Here is a 23668-nt window from a genome sequence, read left to right on the forward strand (position 1 = left end):
GTTCTCTAAATGCCCAAGAAAGTAGACAATGGTCTTTGTTCTAAAGAAAGTTGCTTTAAGTAGGCATGATAGGCAGAAATCTATGTGTTATGATTTAAAGGAGACAAAAATCCCTGACCTTGCTATGCTTGGAATTCCCACCACTCTAAAGCTTATAGGAAATGTTTCATTGGGTTGAATGATTAGTCACTTGAGAGAATAATATATAAACTAAACCTCCTATGGTCTCAGATTGCTGCATCAGCTTAATGTATTTCCACTAATCTGATACAGGAACACTGAAGAAATGAAGTCCAGACCATCCCATAGGGACCTAGGGGGCTAAGGAAGGTAATGAGTCCCCAAAGCAGTGGTGGGAATGGGGGTCCAGTCCTTTTCCAGGAGGGATGAAGAGTAAAGAAGGTAAAATCAGGTTTTCAAAGCTGGTTTTAGACAAATGCATTCTGAATCAAACCCTTGTCCAAGGACAAAATAAAGCTCTCTGTGCCTTGGGACACCCTAGGACCAACTTTGCCCCTTTCCCAGTTTTCCTTAGATTAGGAAATAACAAATTAGTTTAAATGCATGTTGGCTGCCAACAAAAGTTAGCTAAAAATTCTATCCTAATCTATGCAAGAAAGTCTATATATTTTTTTCATAAGCAAATTTAACAAGTTATCTTTCATATCCTTTTGCTAACGTACATAGTAATCATTTTCCAACTAGTAATACCTTGGTTCAAATCCTGCTTCATCACCTACTAATTATATGATCTTGGGCAAATCAGTTGACTCTACTAAACGTGGTAGAGCAAGCAGAAGCATGGAGACACACAGAGAGGAGGCAGTAAGAAGAAGTTGTAACACATTAGAAGCCAAGAGTGCGGAGCAGCCATGAGATGGAAAGATGTGAATAGGGCTAGCAGAGGAGGAAGGAGGAGCAGGTAGAGAGAAGGAAAGAAGGAGACCTGGAGTTCCAAACGTGTTAGGCTACAAGAATTGCCCTTGGCAGATTGTAGAAATTCAGCCCCCCTTAGGTAGATGACTTGTGCAGTAAGCCACTGCACAGCCTTCCGTGGAGGGCCTGGGTCCACGCCTAAGAGCAGTGACTGCCACTAACCTAAGCAAACCCAAGATCACAAATCCATCTGGAGATGTGACGAGTACTCAGCTCAGGCCATCACTGCCATGGAGCTGTACAAGCTTAGTGTTACTGGAAATCTGGATTTTCGTGTGAAATCTGCAGTTTGTAAATGTTGGCAAGGGGGGGAAAAAGAATGGCCCTTGGATCTGCAGACCCAATGGCGGTGAAGCAGCTTCCTATTCTCCTTACGTTGTGGTGGATCCTTAAAATAATTCACCATTAACTGAGTTAACCTGGGAGTATCTATAATTGTTATAACCTAGAAAAGTTTACTACTATGTGTAACTACTATTACTACAATTAATAATGCTAACTCACACTTAATGAGTGCTTATCCTCTGACAGGGACTGCTTTAATTAGCCCATTCAATCCTCACAACCTCCCTATGAGGTAGGTTATTATCTACACTTTACAAATTAGGAAACTGAGACCAAGAAAGGTTAAGTAACTTGCATAAGAAAATTTCTATAGGAGTTAACCTTTGGGCCTTTTCCTTTTCCAGCTGCTTAGCAATGGAAAGCTTAACATGTGAAAGCTTTCTGAAGAAGGGACATTAAACTTTACCCTGACTACTCAGAAGAACAGGTTTTGGCTTGTCGCTGAGACTTTGAACCCAGCTCGAGTATCATTAATCCTTCCTTGGGTGAGTAGTCTTGGAATATGTTCCGAATGTAATTCAAATACCTACATTAGCAATGGGAAAGAGATTTAAGAGCAATCACTGAAGCTTGATTTTTCATCAACGATGAGTCTCCTTTTTGTGCATAGCTTTGTCTCTTCGTACTGTACAGAAAAACAAATCTCAAGCACCATACAAAGGAAGCCCTCTGAAGTCCAAAATCTGTTAAGGCACCAAATATTTTCTCGGGACATGGGATGGGGAAAGCAGAGGAAGTGCCTGGAACAGAAATTTCATTCACGTTTTTATTCAAGCCCTTTCTACATGAAATGTTTCATCTATTATTTTCACCAGCACCCTCCATCCCCCGACGCCTTGCTTCTTCCTAGAAACCGGCTGACTCAGTTCCATCAGAAAAGAAAACCTTCATCCTCAAACTCCGTATCTCTCCCCTTCCTCGGACCAGCCAGCCTCCACTTCCTTCACTCCCTCGCACTCCCTAATCCAGTGTTCTCAGGCTTCCACCCCGCCCCTCAGCAGAAGCTGCCCTTGATACAGCCACTGATGGGCCTTTCATAGGACAGCCTCTGACCTCTTTTCAGTCCTATTCCAACTTGACCTTTTTGTTGCATCAGACACTGTTGACCTTCTCCATCCTTCATGAAGTCCCTCCCGAGGATTAAACACACTTTATCAACTCTACTAGTCAAATGTCCTCATTTGCTTGAATAGGTTTTCCTCCCTTTTATCCCCCCTAAGTGTTGTTCATTCCCAAATGATAGTACTTGGATGCATTTGGGACTGAGGGTCGAAGGATCAGCCACTTGTTCCTAAAAGATTTGCTCATCTGGAGCAATGGGGAAGCATTGAAGGGAAAAAAAGGAAGACTCCCAGCAATGAAAAACCCAGTATTATGTGGAGTTGGAGCATCTTGTTGTGAGGAGACTACTGTGAATATTTTCTGTAGAGTAGGTTATTGTAAACGGACTTTTCTCATAGGAAATCAGTTGCTTTAATGGTTTCATTCCTTCAAGAGACAATGTCAAAACTGTTGAGCCGAAAACTACCCATTTTTATTGTTTCGCTCTCATGGAAAAAAATTCTCCCTAAAGAATGCAGAAAGGAATTTCTATAAAGCAATTAATTTATGCTCTTTTGCCCAATTGAAAGCAGTAGCACATGAGTCTTACTGTTTCCTGTCAGTTTAATAATAAACAACTCAGCCCTCTCTTGCCCTCACATCTTGAACCCCACATGCTCCTAAAGATATGGTAAATGCTTGTGCCAGGACATAACGACAAGTTAAAAACAATTCTTAATGTGTGGGATACAGTCAAGAATTTCAGATGGTCACAAGACGTGGCTGCTCCTTACAAAGCCTGTGTTATAAAATAAAGGAGAGGTCCTTGGAGTCAATGGCAACTGTATAGAGTTTTGAAGATATTCTGAATTATCCTGATGCTATAGTTAAAAGTAATAGTATAGCCTTTGAAAGGCCAAAAATGGCAGACATGATATACTTTAACCAACCAAGAACAGAGAACAGAGGTTTGATATCATGTATTACATTTTTGAAGGGAAATTTATTGAGGCTATAAGATTGCTGCTAACAGTATATAAAACATCACTGACTTTTCTCTTTTCATTTACCTTCGTGGAGAAGTAGGCTGTGGTCAGAGGCAGGCTAAGCCGTGGATGGTGACTTTCCTTTGTATTACTTTATAGAATCTACGGTCAGAGATGAAAAGTCAGCAGGCAAATTTAGGATTATGTGAATTTGCTGGTGGAGGCAGTTCTGTCCCTAAAAGTCATACCATAAGGCTATCTCTGGACTCGAAAGCTTGCCACTGGCCCAAGATCCTGGGCAACTTCCCAGCAGTCCTTTGCTTCTACCTTCACTCTGTTCTGTGAGGCCCCAGGTAAGGGAAGGGTATATAGCAGCAACAATAGTTACAAAGACAAGCAGGTTCAAAGAGAGAAATAAGAAGATGTACTGAGTTCAACTTGGGAGAGCGTGACCTCCCTGCTATAGTATAATCTTCCTTCCATAAGTCTGCATTCAGTTTTGCCCTCATCTTACTCTGTGCCCTAGAATGAAGGAACAATATCAGACCACAAATGCCCATCCAGAATATTATGTTTCTGAGAAGTCCCCATTTTCCAGTCAGTTCTGCTTCCTCAGGCAGCAACTTTGCATTTGGTAACAACATGCTCTCAGTAAAAATGCAGCTAACTCTACAAGTAATAACCCACTAAGCGCTTCTCAGCCGCATACCAATTCATGTTGAAGGATGAATCAGCTGTGAGCTTGTTTTGAAGGTGGTGGGGAGAGAGGGAGACAGACAGGTATAGAAAGAAGCCTTGGAGACCATGTCCGGATGAGAATCCCAGAATATGCTGGAAATGGGTAGAGCCATGGAGGGAAGAGAAGAGGAAAGCAGAGAAACAAGGGCAACATCACTTATACCGCAATTTTCTTCAGGCCCTCATAGTTGAATAGAGAAAAGGGAAGGGAAGGTAAAAGAAAGGATAGGGAGAAGAGGGGAGGGGAGGGGGTTAGAGGGGAGAGACAAGGAAAGAAAAGAAAAGAGAACACTTGATATAGGTGAATGGGGTTTCTTTGAAGGGAAGAAATGTAAAATTGACCAAATAAATATGGTAATGATTCAGGCCATATGATGATAGAAAGTTCAGTGTTGGAGGCTAAGAACTGGGCAATGTTAATCTCCATTGTCTAAAAGGCACAAGCCAAGGAGACATATGGAAATATAGACAAAGCAAGAGAACTGAGGAGTAGAGAATGCTCTATGTGTATAAAAGGGGAGTCTGACTTATAAAAGTTTGAGCTGAGATCAATTTAATGGATGATGACCAGCATTTTTAAAAATACAATATAACAGAAAAAAAAGAAACAGAAAACGTCAAGGTGTATCAGAAATAGCACAAGTTGAATATGATTTCTTGAAACTTTCGTTTCTGTATGTGTGTGTGTGTGTGTGTGTGTGTGAGAGAGAGAGAGAGAGAGAGAGAGAGAGAGAGAGAGAGAGAGAGAGAGAGAGAGAATACTAAATTGTAATATAATATAAAGAATATTTCCTTCCATGGATTGTGGTAAAAAAAATCTTGAAAGCTATTACTGAAGACCAAGTTAATAAGGTTTTGGAGTAGTAGGTACCATAGATTGTTTTTGACGATGGATGATACGAGTTGTGGAGAGAAAGGGGGATTGTGGGCCAAGGGGTCCCTTTCATTGACATTCTCTTCCAGAGGATGGGAAATACATAAGGTGTTAGAGTCATCTAGATTTGGCCAATGAGATATACAGAATAACTTTCCATCTGTGGATTTGTAGTGTGGTTCATAACATCAGCAGCCCTCAGAAGTGTGAATGAATGTGCACTGGTGTGAAGGGACCAGATGTGACTGGAAATGTATTTGTTATACTGAAGCATAGAGAGATCACTTCCCAACATCCCAAACATTCTCTCCTCCATCTGAAAATCAAGATTTATGCATTATACCCTCTGTTGCTTATGCCCCTGAAGTCTGGGCAGTGTTTTTAGTGGGTTGTTTCTAGTTTTGATAATGTGGTAGGAGGGAAAAAGTTAGAATCTTTAGTATAAAAATGCATCTTTGATCATAGCTAATTTCAGAGAAAAATCAAGTCAGTTTTGGCCCACTCTCATGGAAAGATAGAAAAAACCAACAACACAAAATCATATTCCAGCTGTGATGAAGAGATACCACCACAGGATTTTCAGATGCTATAAGGCTACCTCTGGTTGTGTTTAGAATGGACACAGTCCATTTGCCTTGAAAGTTAATCCTCTGACCCACCTGAAACAAAACGAAACATATTCTGGCATATGGAAAAAACAATCTCAACAAATTCCATGGCAAGGCCATGATGAAAACTTACTTCAGCAAGAGAGCTAGCTTGCTGGCAGCAATGGTTGGCAATAACAGGCAGTTAAGCACTTGAATTGGTCTTAGCTAGACCTGGGTTTCCACCACTTCTTTACCACTAATATCCTTGGTAACTTCATAACCTCACTCAGCCTCAGTTTCCAAATCCACATGCTTAGGATAATAAGAATCCCTTAATCTTTCAGGCTGTTATGAGACTTCTACATGGTAATGCGTTTAAAGGACATAGGAAGTGCTCCATGAATGCAAGAATTAATTTTTTTTTAAATAATTATTGGTGATCACATCGTATCTATTTCTTTCCTTCTGACATTGACAAGAAATATACTGATTTCTCAGTTTCTCCTAGCTTGTATTAGTCTTCCCCCATCAATGAAGACAAATTATACAGCTGATCTTTCCATTTCTTCTTAGTAAAACAGAATATTGAAAAAAAGTCATAGTCAAGTTACTATCATCTTTTTGACAGACTTGGGTCCCAAATTTCCTCTCAAAGGCAGTCTGGAGCCTGGCAGCCATCCTTTTGAGTGGATCTAGTAGGCAAAGCATTTATAAAAAGACAAAATGATGTTAGCTATGAAAGGGATTTTAGAAAACATCTAATATAACTCTATCTGAGACCCAGAGAGATGAAATGTATGATTCTTCTAAGGTTTTTCAGGTAGTGTGTAGCAACCCAAAATAGCTGTGTTTGAGAAAAGGCAAAAGAAAACCTTATACTTCTATATAACTTTACTCCCTTCAAGAAAATATATATTTAACTGCCTTAAGAGGGCTAGTTTATAAATTCTTGACTTTAGTTGGAAATTTAGGTAATTCATATGAGGATAGCATCAAATAGGGCCAACATTATCCAGAAAAGCATTTATTTTAAAAACTGTGGATACAAGAAAACGTAATAATCATATTTGTCCAAATAAACTTTACCTTTAGGATCACTGACTTCATCATAATAATAGTTTCAGTTCAGTCTTTTGAGGTTGATTTTTTCTTAAAGCCATCTATACAAGATTGATCTTACCAGTTTATACTTATTTGAATACAAACCGTCTTTCAACAACTTTCCTCAAGAATTAAGGCAAAGTTCACGGATATTTTTTCAAATATTTTTAAACTTCATTTTAAAAACAGATGTCACACAAAACCATTCAGAAAGACAAATGGGCAGCTGTATTTGTCAGTGGAGACCTTTGAATCTGTGATTCAATTTCTAGTATTTATCCTGAGGAATCATTAAAGATGTAAGTAAAGATGAATGCATAATTTATTTAGTAAAGTACTATTTCTAGTGATGAATAATTAGCAATAAATGTAGCTTAGCAGAGGATTAGTTAAATAAATTATCATCTATCCTCACAATGGAATATTACGCATTCATTTAGAAATGTAATGCAAGAATATTTAATGACATGAAAAGTTGTTCATGATATATCTCCAAATAAAAAAAGCAGGTTCAAAAACAGTATATAAGCGTGCTTCCCTTTTTGTAGAAAATATGCCTAGGTGTGTATCTCAAAAGATAGATGATAGATAGATAGATAGATAGATAGATAGATAGATAGATAGATAGATAACGCCTGTTAAAAGTGATTAACTTTAGATCGAAGAACCAGAAATAATTTTTATTTTTAAAAGTTTTGCCTATGTATACTTACGATTTGTCTACAATTCACACATATAGCTCTTATAATAAGAAGCCATTATTCATTTTAGGAAAGAATAGGAAATATGTCTGTAGGTCTCTAATCTCTAACTTTAGTTGCTATTTTTGAGGATGAATCGCTTCTTCTCCTCAATGGTTCTACTTTTTCAACATTTCATTTCTTTCCCATCTCTCATATAAACATTCCTGTGATCACATGACATGTATTACCACCAAGTAGCTGTACCAAGTTTCCTCTGTAGTCTTTCATAACTGCCAGAACTTTCCATAAAAGTTAGTTTTTGGAAAAGGTAACAGTGTGTGTCTATCATCTCTTTTAGTATTCAGAAAATTTGACGTCATAGGGAAATTTAGGTCCAAATTTCCCTTTTGCTTTTACATCTTCTTCCCTATAAGTTTACCATTAGTTGTGTGCAGTGTGTGTGTGTGTGTGTGTGTGCATGTGATGTATGTGTGGGTTGTAGGGCGACAGCTTCACAAATGAGTTAAAACCTTACTTTATGTTGTTGAGGTGGCTGTTTTTAACTATTATCCATCTCTCATTTACAGTGGATTTACTTTGTCCTTATTTTGTTTTCTTTCCCAAGCATCAAACAAGCGCGAGACCCTGTGATGGGTGTATGACACGTTACCTCATCGGCTAATCACAGAAACTTGGCAGTTATTCCCATTTTATGGATGTTTCATTAATATGTGCATGGTGCTGTTTGATTTAGGTAGCATTTTCAGAGATATTACTTCATTTGATCTTGTGACATTGGTATCATTAATATTTCTGTTCTACAGATGAGAAAACTAAGATGCAGGGGAGTAAAATAATTTGTGTAAGATGCTCCCATTGAGGATTAGTGGAGGTGGGACAGGAATTTGACTTGTCTCCCAAAATTCTGACTTGAATGTCTATACCGTTTTCTCTTTGCAGTGAGGCCTTTGTGAGTTGCCATTATCACTACAACTATTAACATGAATAAGGAAGATTGATTTCACAGATTATTAAAACGACCAAAAGGAAAATAAGCAAGGAGTTTCAACAGACCCAAAGTGAACCAGTCACAAAAAGTAAAGTGATTAACTTCTCGTCAAAATTTTCCTGTCATAGAGGGGAGGTTAGGCTACTCGTCTGACACCATTGCTCCTCAAGTGGGAGTGAACATCTTAGAAGGCTTCTTTCTCTTACATCAGAAATATCTGGTTTTCTGTCAAATGAAATCTTACTTGTAGATTAATCACTCAAAAGCTGTTTAAAAATATCTTAATCTTGTGGTTTCTCTTAAATATTTTAAAACTGACTGTTCTCAGAAATAAATGGTTGAGCAACTTGGCTCCTTATCAATCTGCAGGGTTTCTAGAAAGTGTTCCGTTGCACCTGGCACTTTTGGTGTCCTTGGTTGTGACTAGATTTTAATTATTATCTTTCCACTATCAGCCACACTGCCTTGCAGAATAATTGTGCCTTGTGTTCTTACTGTCCCCTCCATCTTAGGTGCTTCAGCCTCAGGATTTGGTTTTTGCTTCCCTTGTGGCCTCCACACCCATATCCCTGACTTAGACCACATGGTTTTTATCTACCTGCCAACAGCACAGCAAACCAGGCCCATACATGTTTACTGAAATTTTGTTAATGGCTCCTTTGTGGCACAGATAGCTCGCTGACTCCCAAAGATTCATGCTCCCCTCTCACAGTGAAGAGCAAGCCTCAAACTTTAGCATCTCCAGGAATGTGAGTAGAAGTGATGTGTGCCACTTTTGAGGTGAGGTATTTAAGAACGGAGTACATAATCCATCACTCTTTTCTTCCTGGCCCCTGGCTGAATGATACCAATAACCGGAAAGTCACAAGACAGCTGAGCCATAGGTGGAAGCAGCCTGGGTCCCTGCATCACTGCTTGGAGGAGAGCCCCCGACCTGAATCAAACTGTGACATGAATTTGAAATAAGTTTTTGTTGGGTTCATCCACTGAGATTTTGGGGTGATTTGTTACAACATTTAATTTACCTTGATTAATATTGGACCTGTAAGCCCAGATATCCCTCCTCATTAGGCCAGGGTCCTGGAATGAGATGAGTTTGAATCTGCTACAGATATTAATATGGTGGAGGTGCCATGATGCCACAGTGGGAGTTCTGTCACTAATTCATACCCACAGCAATTGTTGGCAACTATGGCAAAGACTACTAGTTGCCTATCAATAGCCCTTATCTCCTTCCTTCCAATTCAACCCTAGTTTTGTTGAGGGTGGCAATGTGCTAGCTAATAAAACTACATTTGCCCACCTCTACCTTGTAGGTAGAGGTAGCACAGATCTCACCAATGAGACATACAGCAAATGCCTTTGTGCGAGTTTCTGGAAAAGGTCCTTAAAAGGGAGCAAAGTTAAACGGCATGCCTCTTTTGTCTTCCCTCTCCTTCCTGTCTTAAATATTCTTTCCATGCATAAAGTGTCAAGAGCCATCTTGTGGATGAGAGCCACACACTAAGGATGGTGGAACACAAAGACACAATAACCAGGGTCTCCAGTGATATCTTGGGTTATTATACCCAGTCTGAATGACCCACCACTGGAATTCTTGTTATGTAAGAAAATAATTAAACTCCTACTTTGTTTAAACCAGTTTAGTGGGATGGTCTCTTCCTTGCAACAGCTGAAAGCAATCCTAACAGATACAAGGGTAAACCTTCCAACACAGCCCATGGCATACATCTTCCTGGAAGGTTGGTCTCTTTGCCTCCCGATAGTATTCTTATCTTCTACTCACTCCAATTCTTCCCAGCCCCGAACTCACACTGGACCACAGCAGTTACTGAGTTCCTAAGCCCATTTGGTAACTCTTGAGGATAAAGTGCTCTCTGACTCTTTACCTAGTCATTTAATTTAGCCTCAACTCCTGGTCCTTTGAGTGACACATAGCAATTTTCAAGCACCTTCTCTCCCTGATATCCTCAAACTGCTGCTTCGTCTATGGACCAGACAGCTTTGCAGTCTGGGCTCCATCAATGTAATTATGGGATATAAGAGAAGCCCAGGAAGTTATTAAGTTCACTCCCCTGCCTTCAGGCAGGGCTGTGTTGAGCTCTTTTAGACACATAGCTGCCTTCCATAGGCCAAAAACGTCTCTCACAAAGCATGACTCATTGCTAACTTTGAAGTAGTCACTTTAATCTGCTCTCAGTTTCTTTCCCAGTAAAATGGGTATTGTGATCTGAGCAGGGAATGACAAGACTTCCTGCTTAAATGTGAAGTTTGAAATGGAATATGATTACTATCTTTATTGGGCACTATAACATTTGCAGCTCCTCCCAAGAAGAGATTGAGTCTTATCTCCCTATCCCTTGAAGCTGGGTTGCCTTGTGACTTGCTTTGCCCACTGGATTTGACAGTAGTAACATTGTATGAATATGAGTTATAGACAAAGCCTCAAGGAGCCCTGCAGCTTCCACCTTCATTCTCTTAGTATGTCCCCTCCACCATGAAAGGAACACCGAGCTAGACCACTGAAGGATATGAGACCATGTGGAGAGGGACGGCAGGAACCAAGGCCCTGGATATGTGAGTAAGGCCATCTTAGATGCTCCAGCTTCAGTCGAACCACCGAGGAACTGCAGTCACATGAATGACCACAGCAAGACCAGCAGAACTGCCCTGCTGAGCCCAACTCAAATTGCCAACCCACAGAATCATGCGAAATAACAAACTGCTGTTGTTTTAAGTCACTAAATTTGGGGGTAGTGTATTATTTCCTAGGGTTGCCATAACAAATTACCACAAACCTGGCAACCTAAAACAACAGAAATTTATTCCCTCACTGTTCTAGAGGTTAGAAGTCCAAAATCAAGGTGTCAGTGAGGCCATGCTCCCTCTGAAGGCTCTAGAGAAAACGCCTTCCTTGTTTCTCCTAGTTTTGGGTGGTTGCCGGCAGCCCTCAGTGTTCCTTGGCTTGTGGTGGTATAATTCCAATGTCTGCCTGTCTTCATGTGGCCTCTTTCCTACGTGTCTCTGCGTCTCTTGTTATATGGACATCAGTGATTGGATTTAGGGCCCATCCTAATCCAGTACGATCTCATTTTAACTTGATTACGTTGACAAAGACCCTATTTCCAAAATAAGATGACATTCACAGGTACCAAGGCTTAGGAATCTTTTGGAACACAAATCAACTCACCACAGGCGCTCGGTTGAACAGTAAACTATGACTGCTACCGGTACTCTTTCCTATAATTTTTTGTACTTCAAACTTAGGAAGATAAATGTAAAGATAATAAAATAGAAATGATCATTATGTTCTTAAAGAGAACACGTAATACTGCCAGTGACTGCTTCAAAAATCTCCCAGTAAGAAAATACCTAAATAGAATATTTTACTTAAATTGTTAGGAGTTTTAATGCTAGTGCAAAGCAACCCTTGTTATATATTAGACAGTATCGGGTATTCTAATACCTTTACCCACATGGAAGATTTGTTTAAGGGGAATAATACACATGCTTTTTCTCTAAGATCAGAGCACACTCTGTTCAGCACCGTGTGTTATATCTGTGTAAAAGTCAAAGCCTTGTCAGAACCTTCTCATTACCGTTGTTCCACTTCTCTTCTGCCTCATCCAAACTTTTTAAAGGAGTGGTCTCTACCAGTTTCCTCCATTTCCTCTGCACTGACTCCCTGTATAACCCTGGGAAATCTGACTTCCTTCCCCATAATTCCACTAAAACTGCTTTTTCAGAGGTTTCAGACATTGACTGTCAAGGCAAATCCAATAGCTCTTTCTTTGTCCTCATAATTTGACACTGACCTTTTTAACTGCCCTTTTTTCATACTACCTCAGTCAGCCATATCTTGGCCAAATTCTTCTTCCTCTTTTTGTAGCTCTTCCTTCTTGTACTAACTGGCAATGACACTTCACCCACACCCATTCCTTTTCTTTTCCCACTATACTTTCCCACCTGGAAAATGTGTCCATTTTTCATTCCTACCCCCACCTCACTGATGACTCCCTAATTAATATTTTCCATTCTGACTTATCATTCAAGCCCCCAGCCTATATCTCAGGCTGCCCAATAGAAATGTTGCATATGTTATGCTCATCTATATTAGTTAGGGTAGGCATGGTTAACAAATCATCCAAAAACCTTAGTGGTTTATAAAAACAAAGATCTCCAGAGAGAAACTGTGGCTCTGCTCTAATTGTCTTTACTCTAAACGCAGGCTGACAGATCAGCCTCTGTCTGGAACATTGGTGGTTGTATAGAATAGGGAAAGGATGACACGATAAAGGGCAGACTGGCTCTTAAAGATTCACTTCGAAGTGACCACATCACGTCAACAAGGAGAAAGGAAAATCCACTCACAGGGAGGGAGTGCAAACATATGTAAATGCGCAGTCTACGATATTCTCTTTAACAAGAACTCTACAAGAGAAATATATCATCATCCCAAAACTAACTTTAATTCCTAATTTTCATCATTTCTCATTGGCACCATTTTTATCCAGTCTTCCCAGAATGGCAATCTTGGTGTTATCTCTTTTAAAAATATACTTTCCCGATTATAAAAGCAGTCTTGGAAGAAAACTTGGAAAATATACATACATACATGTACCTCACAGACAAGTAAACAAAAATCATCAATAATACCATTACCAGGACACTTATAATATGTTGGTACATGCCCTTCTGGTCCACTTTCTATCATAAGTATTGCTCTATCACCTCCATAGGGAGATACACACATATTCATTTTTTGATTAAAATGGTATCATAACACATATAGTTTGTGGCTGTTTAAAAACTTATCAAGATAATTTCAATATTTTCTTTTCCTCCCTTATTTAAAAATAGCATCTGTATGGTAATACTTGCAAATTTAAATACCCAGCTCTGACCTCTCTCCTGAGTCTCACATTCCTAAAGAAAACCACATAGTAGGTAATTCCATTTGAATTTCTAACATGCATCTTAGATTTAATATATCCCCAATTAAACTGTTGATTTACCCACAAAGGCTTCTCCCCCTCCAGTCTTTTCAATCTTTGTTAAAAGTATTAATATCTACCTATAACTCCATTGTTGGAGACATCTTGATTTCTCTTTTTTTCCCATTGTCCCCAACCACACATCTAATCCATCAGCCTAACCTCCAAAATATATCCCAGAGCTAACTGCTTCTTTTCCTCACTATTCTCCGCTCTCTGGTCCAGCGTCCCTGAGGACGCTACACTACCTCTCAACTTCTCTTCTTCGTCTACTTTTTGCTTCTCCATATGGTAACCAGAGTGACCTTTTAAACACAAAAGTCAATGACATCATGTCTCTGCTCTAAAACCTTTCCCTTGCACTTAGAATAACATTTAAACTTTTTCCATGGCTTATAAGGCCTTTCTGTGATTTGGTTTCTGCCTATTTTCTCTTCATCTATACTGCTCTCTCCCTCATTCACTCTACTTCAGACACACTGGCTCTTTCTTTTTTTCCCCAATACACCAGACTTACTCCTGCACCAGCGTGGCACTTACTAATTCCCCTGCCTGGTCTTGGCTCAGAGTTATCTCCTCAGGAATGCCTTCCTTAAACATTCTCTCTAAAATATCCACACACCCCCATAACCCCAAATATGGCCCTTCCACATTTTCTGCATGGCACTTATTTTATCTGATATTTCCTTGTTTATTTCCTGGTTTATTTTTTATTGTTTTCCCATTGGAAAATTACTTTTTTTAGAACAAGAACTTAGTCAGTCCTACTCATGGCTCTATGCTCAGCAGTTAGAACACCGTCAGGCACATAGCAGGCTACAATCAATATTCATGAAATGAACAAATGAACACATATGTAATAGCTTCTCAAGTCCAGCTGATTCCCTTTGAAGTCTCTATAGACACAATCCCCTTTCTTTCCATTCTTGTTACCCCAGCCTAATCCCAGACCTCATCACCCCACATCCAAATGACTGCAGCTCTCTCTTTCTTCCTTGTATGCAAATCCCTCCAATCTATTCTGCATATTGCTAGTTATTCTTCCCATTATATCTGTTTCATCTGTCCGTCACCTCCCTGTCCTTCAGAGTCTGGCTGAAGTCTCATCTCACCTGCCAGGTCTGCTGCAACTACTTGCCCTCTGAGCTCTGTCAACATTCCTGCCCTTAACCCTTACCCATCTGCACAAACACCACCTCCTGTGTCCTCTGTCTTTTGCATTTATGTTAACCTGCTCACTCCAGATGAATTCTGAGAACACATATTGGCTTGTTTTGGGGTTTGTTTGTTTCTCATGGTGCCCAGAGAAAGGCATAAGCAATCAAAACAATTCTTGTGGAACTGAATAAAGTTATTGGAGAGGGAAAAGATACAATTGGTAAATTGGCTACTCCTTCTAAAGGGATTCTATGAGAACAGGTCGTGATTTGGAAGGAAAGAGTAAAATGCAAATGCATGAAACAAACCAGCCAGAGTGTGAACAAGGAGACAACAATCTTGTTCACACAGAGAACAGCTGGCCACCATTGCCTTGAAACAACATGTATGTTAAATAGTTGGATAGTGTACATTTTAAGTGGACCTTGAACCTGAGTTTCTCTACTAGCCTAAGGGAAAGTGGACTGTCATTCCAGTGTAAATTACTGCCAGCTGACTAGCACCCTTTAGGCAACTCTAGTTTGCCTCCCTAGTGAACTCCGAAGCCCAGGGCGGTAATCTCTCCATGAGAGCCCAACATCTCCATCGAGTGCTTTCAGTCCACTGCAGAGAGCTGAGTACAGAAAACTCTACCAGTCCCACCAATGAGAGGGTTTGCTCTGTGCCGAGTATTGTCCTGTGCAGTAGTAGCAAGGGGAAGCAGAGATTGGGGGGAAAGCATTTCTCCTCATTGGCATTCTTCCCAGTTTGTCTGATTTGAGGTATGGCACAGTGGAGGACTACCTCTCCCTGAGCAGAGAAAAGACAAGCCTGACCAGTCATCCCAAGGACAAAATAACCACATACAGACTTTTCAGCAAATACCACACCCTCTTTTCCTAATCCACGTATTTTCCCTAACCAAATGTCCAGGCAATGAGACAAAATCCTTATTCTGTTATTTATTTTAAATAAAATTAAAAACATATTATTTGAAAATAAACACATTATCAACTCAACTGCTTATCTCAGGTCAATTGAAAATCATGGGCACATTTATCTGATGGAGAAAAAAAAATTTTGTTTATAAAATTTCCTGGCCATTCTAGTAAATGAGTAATATGACCATAACGTAAGGAGTCACTGGAAACATTACCAGAATGCACACATCTAAATAACTGTTGTTCTTTATAATTTCACACAAGAAGTGCCACATGATTTATTCTGATAGAGCTGCTTTCCTGGAATCACTTTTGGAACTCCTCTTTGCAATTGCTTTCAGAGCTACTTGACGAGGCGTTTAAAAAACAGCTCCATTATTTTATAGTCCCAACTCATCTGTAACTCAAACTGATATTACTTAATTTAACGGGCTTACTTGAATATTAATGACTTTGGCCCATTCCTGAAACCATACAATATGTTGTTTATAGATATGTACACACACGCACACACAATAAAAGTGCAACTTAGGGTTAGTGCTGGCCTCTGAAAGAGGAAATGAGAGAATAGGAATGGTGAGCAGAACAAAGGGCGACTTCACATTTTTCTGTATTGAAAAAAAACCCAAACAGCCAAAATGCAGTCACTTTTGCTAACCTACATCACCAAACCAAAACTTCAAGAGTAACCTAATTGCAGTTTCAGCCTCTTTCAGGAATGGAATTTTAAACCAATTCATCTGAAATTTCCTGGTAAGACCCACTGTCTTCCCCTAAGGAAGGGTGTCTTTACCTGAAATAATCCACTCCTTAAACTTCTTAGTCCCACCCTTTTTCTGCCATCAAAACCTTCTATTTTGTACAACCCTTCAGAGAGCACGTCTCGTTGCTAGATGGGGTGCTGCCCAATTAATGAATTGCTTAATAAAGCCAATTAAATCTTCAAATTAACTCAGTTGAATTTTTTTAACCTCTGCAATATTCTTTTTTAACTTAAACATACCTAAAGCAAAAGTGATCAAATGTTCACATTTGTTAACTCTGCCCACTGACCAGAATTAACCAATGTTAACATGTAGTCTGACCACATCAGTATCTGGTTCAAGCTGCTTGCTACCTCATTATCTGTACTTTCCATATTTTAGACACTTTCCAAGGAAGAAAGCAAAGTCTCCCTCAAAGGAAAAAGATTTCACACCATTGAACTTATTTTTAAAAATAATTGTACTCCAGTAGATGAGAGCAATTCGAACAGAATTTCCAAAAATGTTTTAGCTAATCCTATTTAGATAATGCTATTATGCTTAGAATAAGTGGCAGGACCCCCAAGATGACCACTTTGAAGGCACAATACCCTGTATAGAGGGCTAGGAGTCAAGGGAAGGCTCCTTCCTTTTCCAGTCCATGATTTTGGGTTAATCTCTTGTTCCTTGCAGGCAAGACGGTGACTTGCTTGTCTTTGTATTTCCAGAGTGTAGAACAATACTTAGAACATAGTAACTCTCAATAGCTGGAGTGAATAAATGAATGAATAAATTATCAAACTAACCAGCCTTGGATTTATAAACATACTAACTCATCCATGTGCCAGAAAGTCAAGAGATGGGAGGAAGTAGAAAGTGTCCATTATTTTACAGTTCTGCATTTCTTACTCTAGTTCCAGTTTAGCCTGAATATCATTGGGTAACCTGGTTGTTCGCCACTGAAAAGACTTAAGCGTTCCTGTTTCTTAGCCTTCTCCAGCAAGAAGTCTGAGTATTGTCACATGCCTGCTTTCTCAAGGTCCCTGTTAAAGAGGATGGAAAGGTCAGGTGTTTTTAATATCATCCCATTCCAGCCATAGCTCTGTGTGGGGAGTTGAGACAGAAGACCTAGTCCCCTGAGCTCCACCTCTCTCCCTAGGTAACCACATGATGTAATAATATTTTCTTTTCCATGTAGAAGTAAACAGTAGCTTCACACAGACATGGGAATTGTCAGAGCTCAAAGAACTCCAGCTGAAGAAAATTTCACCCTGGCAGAAGGTTATTTCAGTTGCACAAGGTGCCTGAAGTTCAACCAGAGTTTTCCCTAGAATCTGAAAGAAAATGATTCTGAATATGAAAGACCAAAATTTCAATTGCCGGAAGCCTCTACTGTTGGTCATTGGTCTAGAACAAAACAGACAAATGAAATAATTCCTAAAAGCACCAGACCCCACTCTGCCACCACTACTAAAAAAAAGCACTATTACAGTGCAGACATACATTTACACACACGAATATATATATTTCTATGCATGCATCATCTTTGCAGACAAAGTTAGCAAATACTTCTCAGGAAGATGTCTATACCTTCAATTTGTTCTGGTTCTCATGTCCAAAAGTATTGGGCTTGCTCTTGAATGCAATCTGTCTTTTTAGCTCATTGTTTTTATCTTCCAGAAATCACTCAGTAATGATGGTTATTATATTTAATATTTTGTTCCTTTTCTACACTGATGAAATGAAGATACATAAAGTTCTTAACACAATACTTGGCACGTAGTAAGTATTAAATATTATTTATTGTATTATCATTTTTAAATGAAACCAAGATGGCAGTTATACTGGTATAGTGGTTAAGAAAGAGGATACCAGAGCAACACTGCCTGCATTTAAATCCCAGCTCTGCTCTTAATTAGCTACTTGTGACTTTGGACAATTTTCATCACTTCTCTGTGCTCAGTTTTTCCATCCGTAAAATAGAAATAGTAATTGTTCACCCCTACTTCATAGGGGTAAATGAGTTATACTCATGTAATATGTAAAGACTTAGACTAGTACCTGTCATACAGTAACCATTATATAAGCCATTCTTATTCCTTTCAATCCTGAATGTCCACAGGCTCTTTAATGGTTTTTTTTTGCATTCAGCAATTTCATTCCCTTTACCCGATGTCCTTATTTTACTTCTATCTTTGATCAAGTTCTACAGCTATTCTGTTTGAACTAAAATAAGATTTTATTTAATGAATTCTCAGAATATTAGTAATGCTATTTTTTTATAATCTATGAAAGCACTAAATGTTAGTAAGGGAAAAAAAGGTAGTTGATAAGAATTGGTGCTCATACAAGGACTGTATTATAATATTTAATGCAGTAGTGCCTGAAATCCCAAATGCAAACATTATCATGAACTGCCTAAATAAGATCTAATCTTTCCTTTGTGCACAGGAAGTCAGCGACAGTTAAGCTGAAAGGGAGACAAGTATATAACACTTATAAAAAATTAAATTTTGCTCTTCTACCTCAGAAAAATTCAGTGATAGAGTGTTTTCTCTTCTATCTCCCTGAGATGCAAGGTCTAGAGAAAGGGTTAACCATAACAAGTCATCCAATTACAGGTGGTGCTCCAAACAAGACAAAGTCCTATGTGATGATTTCCAACATACGGAACTTTAGGCTTCATAAGAGCATGAGAATGGGCACTGGTGGACATTCCCAGGTTCCTCCTTCACTTTGACCCTGCCCCTGTCCTGGGCAATGCTGCCTGTAGGAAGCCACAGAATTTGGGAATGGTGGGGACATTCTTTCCCTACTGTGAGGTAGTCTGCTCACTCTTTCTTGAGGTTGGTATGGACAGAACTACCTAGGCTCATTAGAAATAAAATTTTTAATATATCAGATTTGAGTATTTACTTAATAGAAAGCACATTAATTTTACCCACAAACATTTTTTTTAAAAGGAATGTTTGTATCATGCTGAGTACAAAGGTGAAAACATATGAACCCATAAGGAATGTACTAATGGCCATATTTCAACACTGTCTTACTTTGGTAAACTGATCTATTTTTAAAATAGTAGGGAGGGCATGCAAGGGAAAATATTTTCTTTTCCAACTTCAAAACTGCAAAAATTACATTGTTATACTTATTACATTGTATACTTATTAAACACTAATCAGAATACAGAACAATTTGCCAATGCTGCTGCTAAAATGATTTTTTTAAAAATTAATTCTCTGCTTGCTTTTAAAGGAAATTCTTAAGATAAATGGTTCAAAATAGCTCATGCTCAATTAAGACCACAGTCTTTGGAGTAGTTTGTAATCCTAGTTGCCACTTGTGTTTGTGTGGCCTTGAACAAATTGCATGGCCTCGTACATCTCCAAGCTTCATTTTCCTCTTCTATATGAGACTTTATGTGAGTCTCATAGGATTTTTGTAAGGATTTAATGATATAATCCATTAAGTACATAGAGTGTCTGGGACATAGTAAGTGATTGATAAATGGTAAATTTTAATATTATATTAATACTAGGTATATTCTTATTAATCCACTCTTTGAAGCAATAATTTAGGCCAACCTCCGTAGTATAACTCTTCCACTCCCTACACAAAATGTTTCAAAAAAGAAACCTCCAAATAGGAATATCCAATCTTTATTCTCTCCTGAGTGTTCAGGAACCTTTTATTTTTTATCTCGAGCGGGGCTCTTTCTAGTCAGGTTGCGTCACACATTCTGTTCCACTGGGTGTGTCTGATATTCTCAGCACAGGAATAGAAGGTATATGACGGAGAACCTCCACCCCATGGCAGCTCCAACTAGCCACTGGCATCATCATGCCCAACCCAAGCTGGTCTTTGTATATGAAGTCCTCCAACTTCAGCTTTCCTTCCTACTGTTCTTCCTTAGGAGTTCAAAGAGGTGATAATAGAGATGACGATGACCATGATGGAGCTGATAGTAATGTTGATAAGGACATCTAACATTCATTCTGAGCCAAGGATTATAAACACTTTGTACATATTATTTCACTTCATCTTCCCAACAGCCATAAGAGGTAGGTACTATGATAATCCCTATTTGAGATACGAAGAAACCAAAACTGAGAGGTTGGAGAGCTTCAATACCGTGACCAGAGACACGTAGTTAGTTGGAAGCAGTGAGCCAATCTCCAAGCAGATCTGATTCTAGCCAGGGCCTTCATTCTTCACCACCAGCACACACCAACCCCACTGCTGCTTTCAAGACTACCTAGATCAGGGGTGTCCAAACTCTTTTCAACGGTTGTCACCAAGGGCCATATGCGGTAAAATACACAAACAGCCGGGCCACTCACTCGAGGCGAAGTACGTATTGCCTCACCTAGTTTATTTAAGTAAACTAAATATATTTTTGGAATTTGCTGTGGGCCAATTAACAATGGATCACAGGCCGCAGTTGGCCCGCAGGCCGCAGTTTGGACACCCCTGCTGTAGAGGATAACTTCAGGTCCTGCTGCTCTCCCCAGATTAACTCCATCCAACCCACAGTCTCTTTCTGTCTGAGTCATACTTACTGACCTCAAATTCACAAAGATGGAGGAGCAGCAGGCATAGCAAGAGGTACATCTGTCAATAACTTCAGTTTGACCCCACAACCCTCAAATGAATTGCCTATCCTGGTGTGCAACAAACACGAAAACTAACGAAAAAAAATCCTGATAGGGAGATTGCTAATGTACCTTATGCCTTTTTGGTCTCCAACATTAATATACAGTACACATTAATAATTAAACTGATTTTCAAGATGAAAAAACAGGTAAGAGAAAGGGTTTGCTCACAGCTACACAACACATAGGAATAAAATCACCTATAAAGCTCAATATGCTCTCTGGAAGTCCTTACTGCCTCCATATTCTGGGCTTCTAATGCCTTCTTTCAAACCTCTTCACACACTAGCAGCACAGAAAAGAACTCTTGTGAAATCAGCCTTTCATAGGCTCAGCTAAAAGCCTACCAAGTCCTGGGGCAGTGAGAGCAGTAGAGTAACAAGTTGACCCTTCAGGAGTTTCGTATTATCTTTTAACCAGACAGTCTAGATTTCTCAGGGCAAGACAAACACGTCTCCGAATACTTGTCAGCAGTTTTCAGTGAAAGGCAAACTGCAGTTAAAGCACCTCCGGTGAAAACTGAGCAGTAAATGCGCTTACATTTAACTAGTACGATTTTGATTATGAATTGGATGGCGAGTTGGACCCCTGTCCTTAGTCCTTTGCTGGAGCGCTCTAAATGTAAAAATGTCCGTCACAGGCCATTCCTCTTGTTTATTTAAATGGAGAATTTTAAAAATCACTTTTTCCACTTCATGGCTCGTTTGGACCAGGGAATAAAAATAGCCATGTCAGCAGGAGCCAAACTTTTTTCTGGAAAAATGAAATGAGATGGGAAAGAACCCTTCTCAGGACAACTGAAGTCTTGGAGCAGCTGCCTCAGGACAAAACTCAATTGCAACCACTTCTTGTCTTGCCCCTTCCCGGAGCAGCCTCAAGGTGAGGCGCAGTTTGTCAGACAGTCCGCGGCGTGCCCAGCACCAGGTAACCACCGGCAGGTAACCACCGGCAGGTAACCACAGGCAGGATGGCTGGGGTTCCTGGAGAGGAGCGGGCTCCCCAGGGCGCGCGGGCCCCTGCGCGCTCAGGTGCCCCACCGCCGCGGGGGTCCGGCGCGCCCGGCCGCGGACTCCCGGGGACTCGGCCGGCTGGGGCGGGGCGGGGCGGCCGCGCGGGACGCGTCTCACCTGTTGATCTTGAGCACGAACGCGCGGCGGTCTGCGCTCGGCAGCGTGGCCATGGCGCGCCAGGGGCCGGGCGGCCCTTAGGGTCGCGGGGTGCAGACGGCTGGGGCCCGGGGCGCCGCAGAGCCGCGGCGGTGCATGCCGAGCGAGACGCCAGCCTCATCTGTCAGGGGCGGCTGGAAACTTCCGCATTTCCACCTTCGGCGCTGAAATCACCCTAGGGGAGGGCCCAGGGCCCAACCCCCGAGCCGCGGCTGCGAGCCCAGCCACCGGCGCCCGGCCTGGCACGCCGGCAGCGGCCGGCGAGGAGGGTGTGCACACGCCGCGGGTCTGCCCTCTTCCCGGGGCCCTGACCTCAGGCAGGAGGGGGCGCGGGCGGTCGACAGGACGACCACGGAGCGAGGCCGGAAACTCCATCTGCCCGGAGCCGCCAAGTTGCCAAGCATGTGGGCAAGAGGGGGGAACCCGCGCCTTCCGCCCGCCCCACACAGTTGGTGAGATCAGGAAACCGACGCCGGAATTCTTAACGCTGGGCCTTATTAAAGAGTCACACCATGCCTGGAAGAAAGCAGATGGAAAACCAACCAACAAAATGAATCAGTGGAAACTCTGGAATACAAACCAACTTTTGCAAACCGAATGTCCATCATGCTTACTGGGGTGCCTCAAATAAATATGATGAAGCCATCCAAGGAATGAACATTATGTGTTACAAAAACAATTTTTATTTTTTTTTTTAATTTACAACCTGGGCATAAATGCTTTTCTTCAGGGAAATACTGCACGCAGCTTTCCTGTGAGTCAAGAATATGCTGCAGCCCTGTTTATATTTGTTTCCGACTGAGTCTACTAGTAAGAAACCCAACCCAAACTCAAAAAAAAAAAAAATCAGAAAGTCCCAGTGCTCACTGGCGTGGAAAAGTCTGTTTATTTCAAGTCACTGGTTTGCGCTAAGGTTTGTTATACTAGAGCACTCTAATGCCTCTATTTGTCATCTTGCCCTGAAATAAAATACTAAAGCAAGTTATATTTGGTTCAAAGCTGTGCTGCTGTCCAATGTGGTAGCCATTAGCCACCTGTGGCTCTTGACCATTGGAAGTAAATGATGGTTAGTCTGAACTGAGATGTGCGGAATCTGTAAAATACACACCGGATTTTGAAGACAGTACAGAAAGATTAATGCAAAATATCTTGTTAACGATTTTCATGTTGATTACATGTTAAATTGATACTTTGATATATTAGTTAAATAAAATCTATTATTAAAATTAATTTCAGCTGTTTGTTTTTCCCTCTTGAAAACGTGGCTTGCATTAAAGAAAATGTAAAATTACATAGTATATAACTCACATATGGGGGTCAATTATATTCCTATTGGACAATGCTGGTTTTCAATTTACAACCGAATACTAAAATGCCTGAGCAACTGAATTCAGTCTCTTCCTGATGGCCCTCTTTTCACTGCTTTTGGCTGCCTCAGGTAGTTTAGTAATACTACAGAGCTGGTTAGGTAACTTTTCCGCCCAAATATCAATGCCTTTAAGCATATAAGACAAAGTTTGGTCTAACATTACATAGGCTTTGGAACAAGAACCAAAGAAAGGAAAGCTTTTTGAAATGTGGAGTTTCTGACTTTCAAAATTCTCCTAAGTATAATATATCTACTGAACTGAGATTTATAAGTGTCGGGAAAGAAAATAATTTTCCTCCTTCTCTTCTGAGTTCTTCTGGCTAGACTAATAATCAAATTAATGTAAGACAGATTAAATGGATA

At 40.3% G+C, this 23668-nt stretch overlaps 1 protein-coding gene across 1 annotated transcript in view; it reads right to left on the reverse strand.

The window, feature by feature from the left end:
* Nucleotides 1–22370, reverse strand: part of DOCK8 (dedicator of cytokinesis 8) — a 190065-nt gene extending 167695 nt beyond the window's left edge. Inside the window, exon 1 of the mRNA XM_081065762.1 lies at nucleotides 21898–22370. Coding sequence (XP_080921888.1) covers nucleotides 21898–21950 — 53 coding nt within the window. The 5' untranslated portion in view covers nucleotides 21951–22370. The remainder of the gene's footprint in view (nucleotides 1–21897) is intronic.
* Nucleotides 22371–23668: the final 1298 nt, after the last annotated feature.

The sequence above is a fragment of the Rhinolophus hipposideros genome (genome assembly GCF_964194185.1).
Source record: "Rhinolophus hipposideros genome assembly, chromosome: 11".
Classification (NCBI taxonomy): Eukaryota; Metazoa; Chordata; class Mammalia; order Chiroptera; family Rhinolophidae; genus Rhinolophus; species Rhinolophus hipposideros.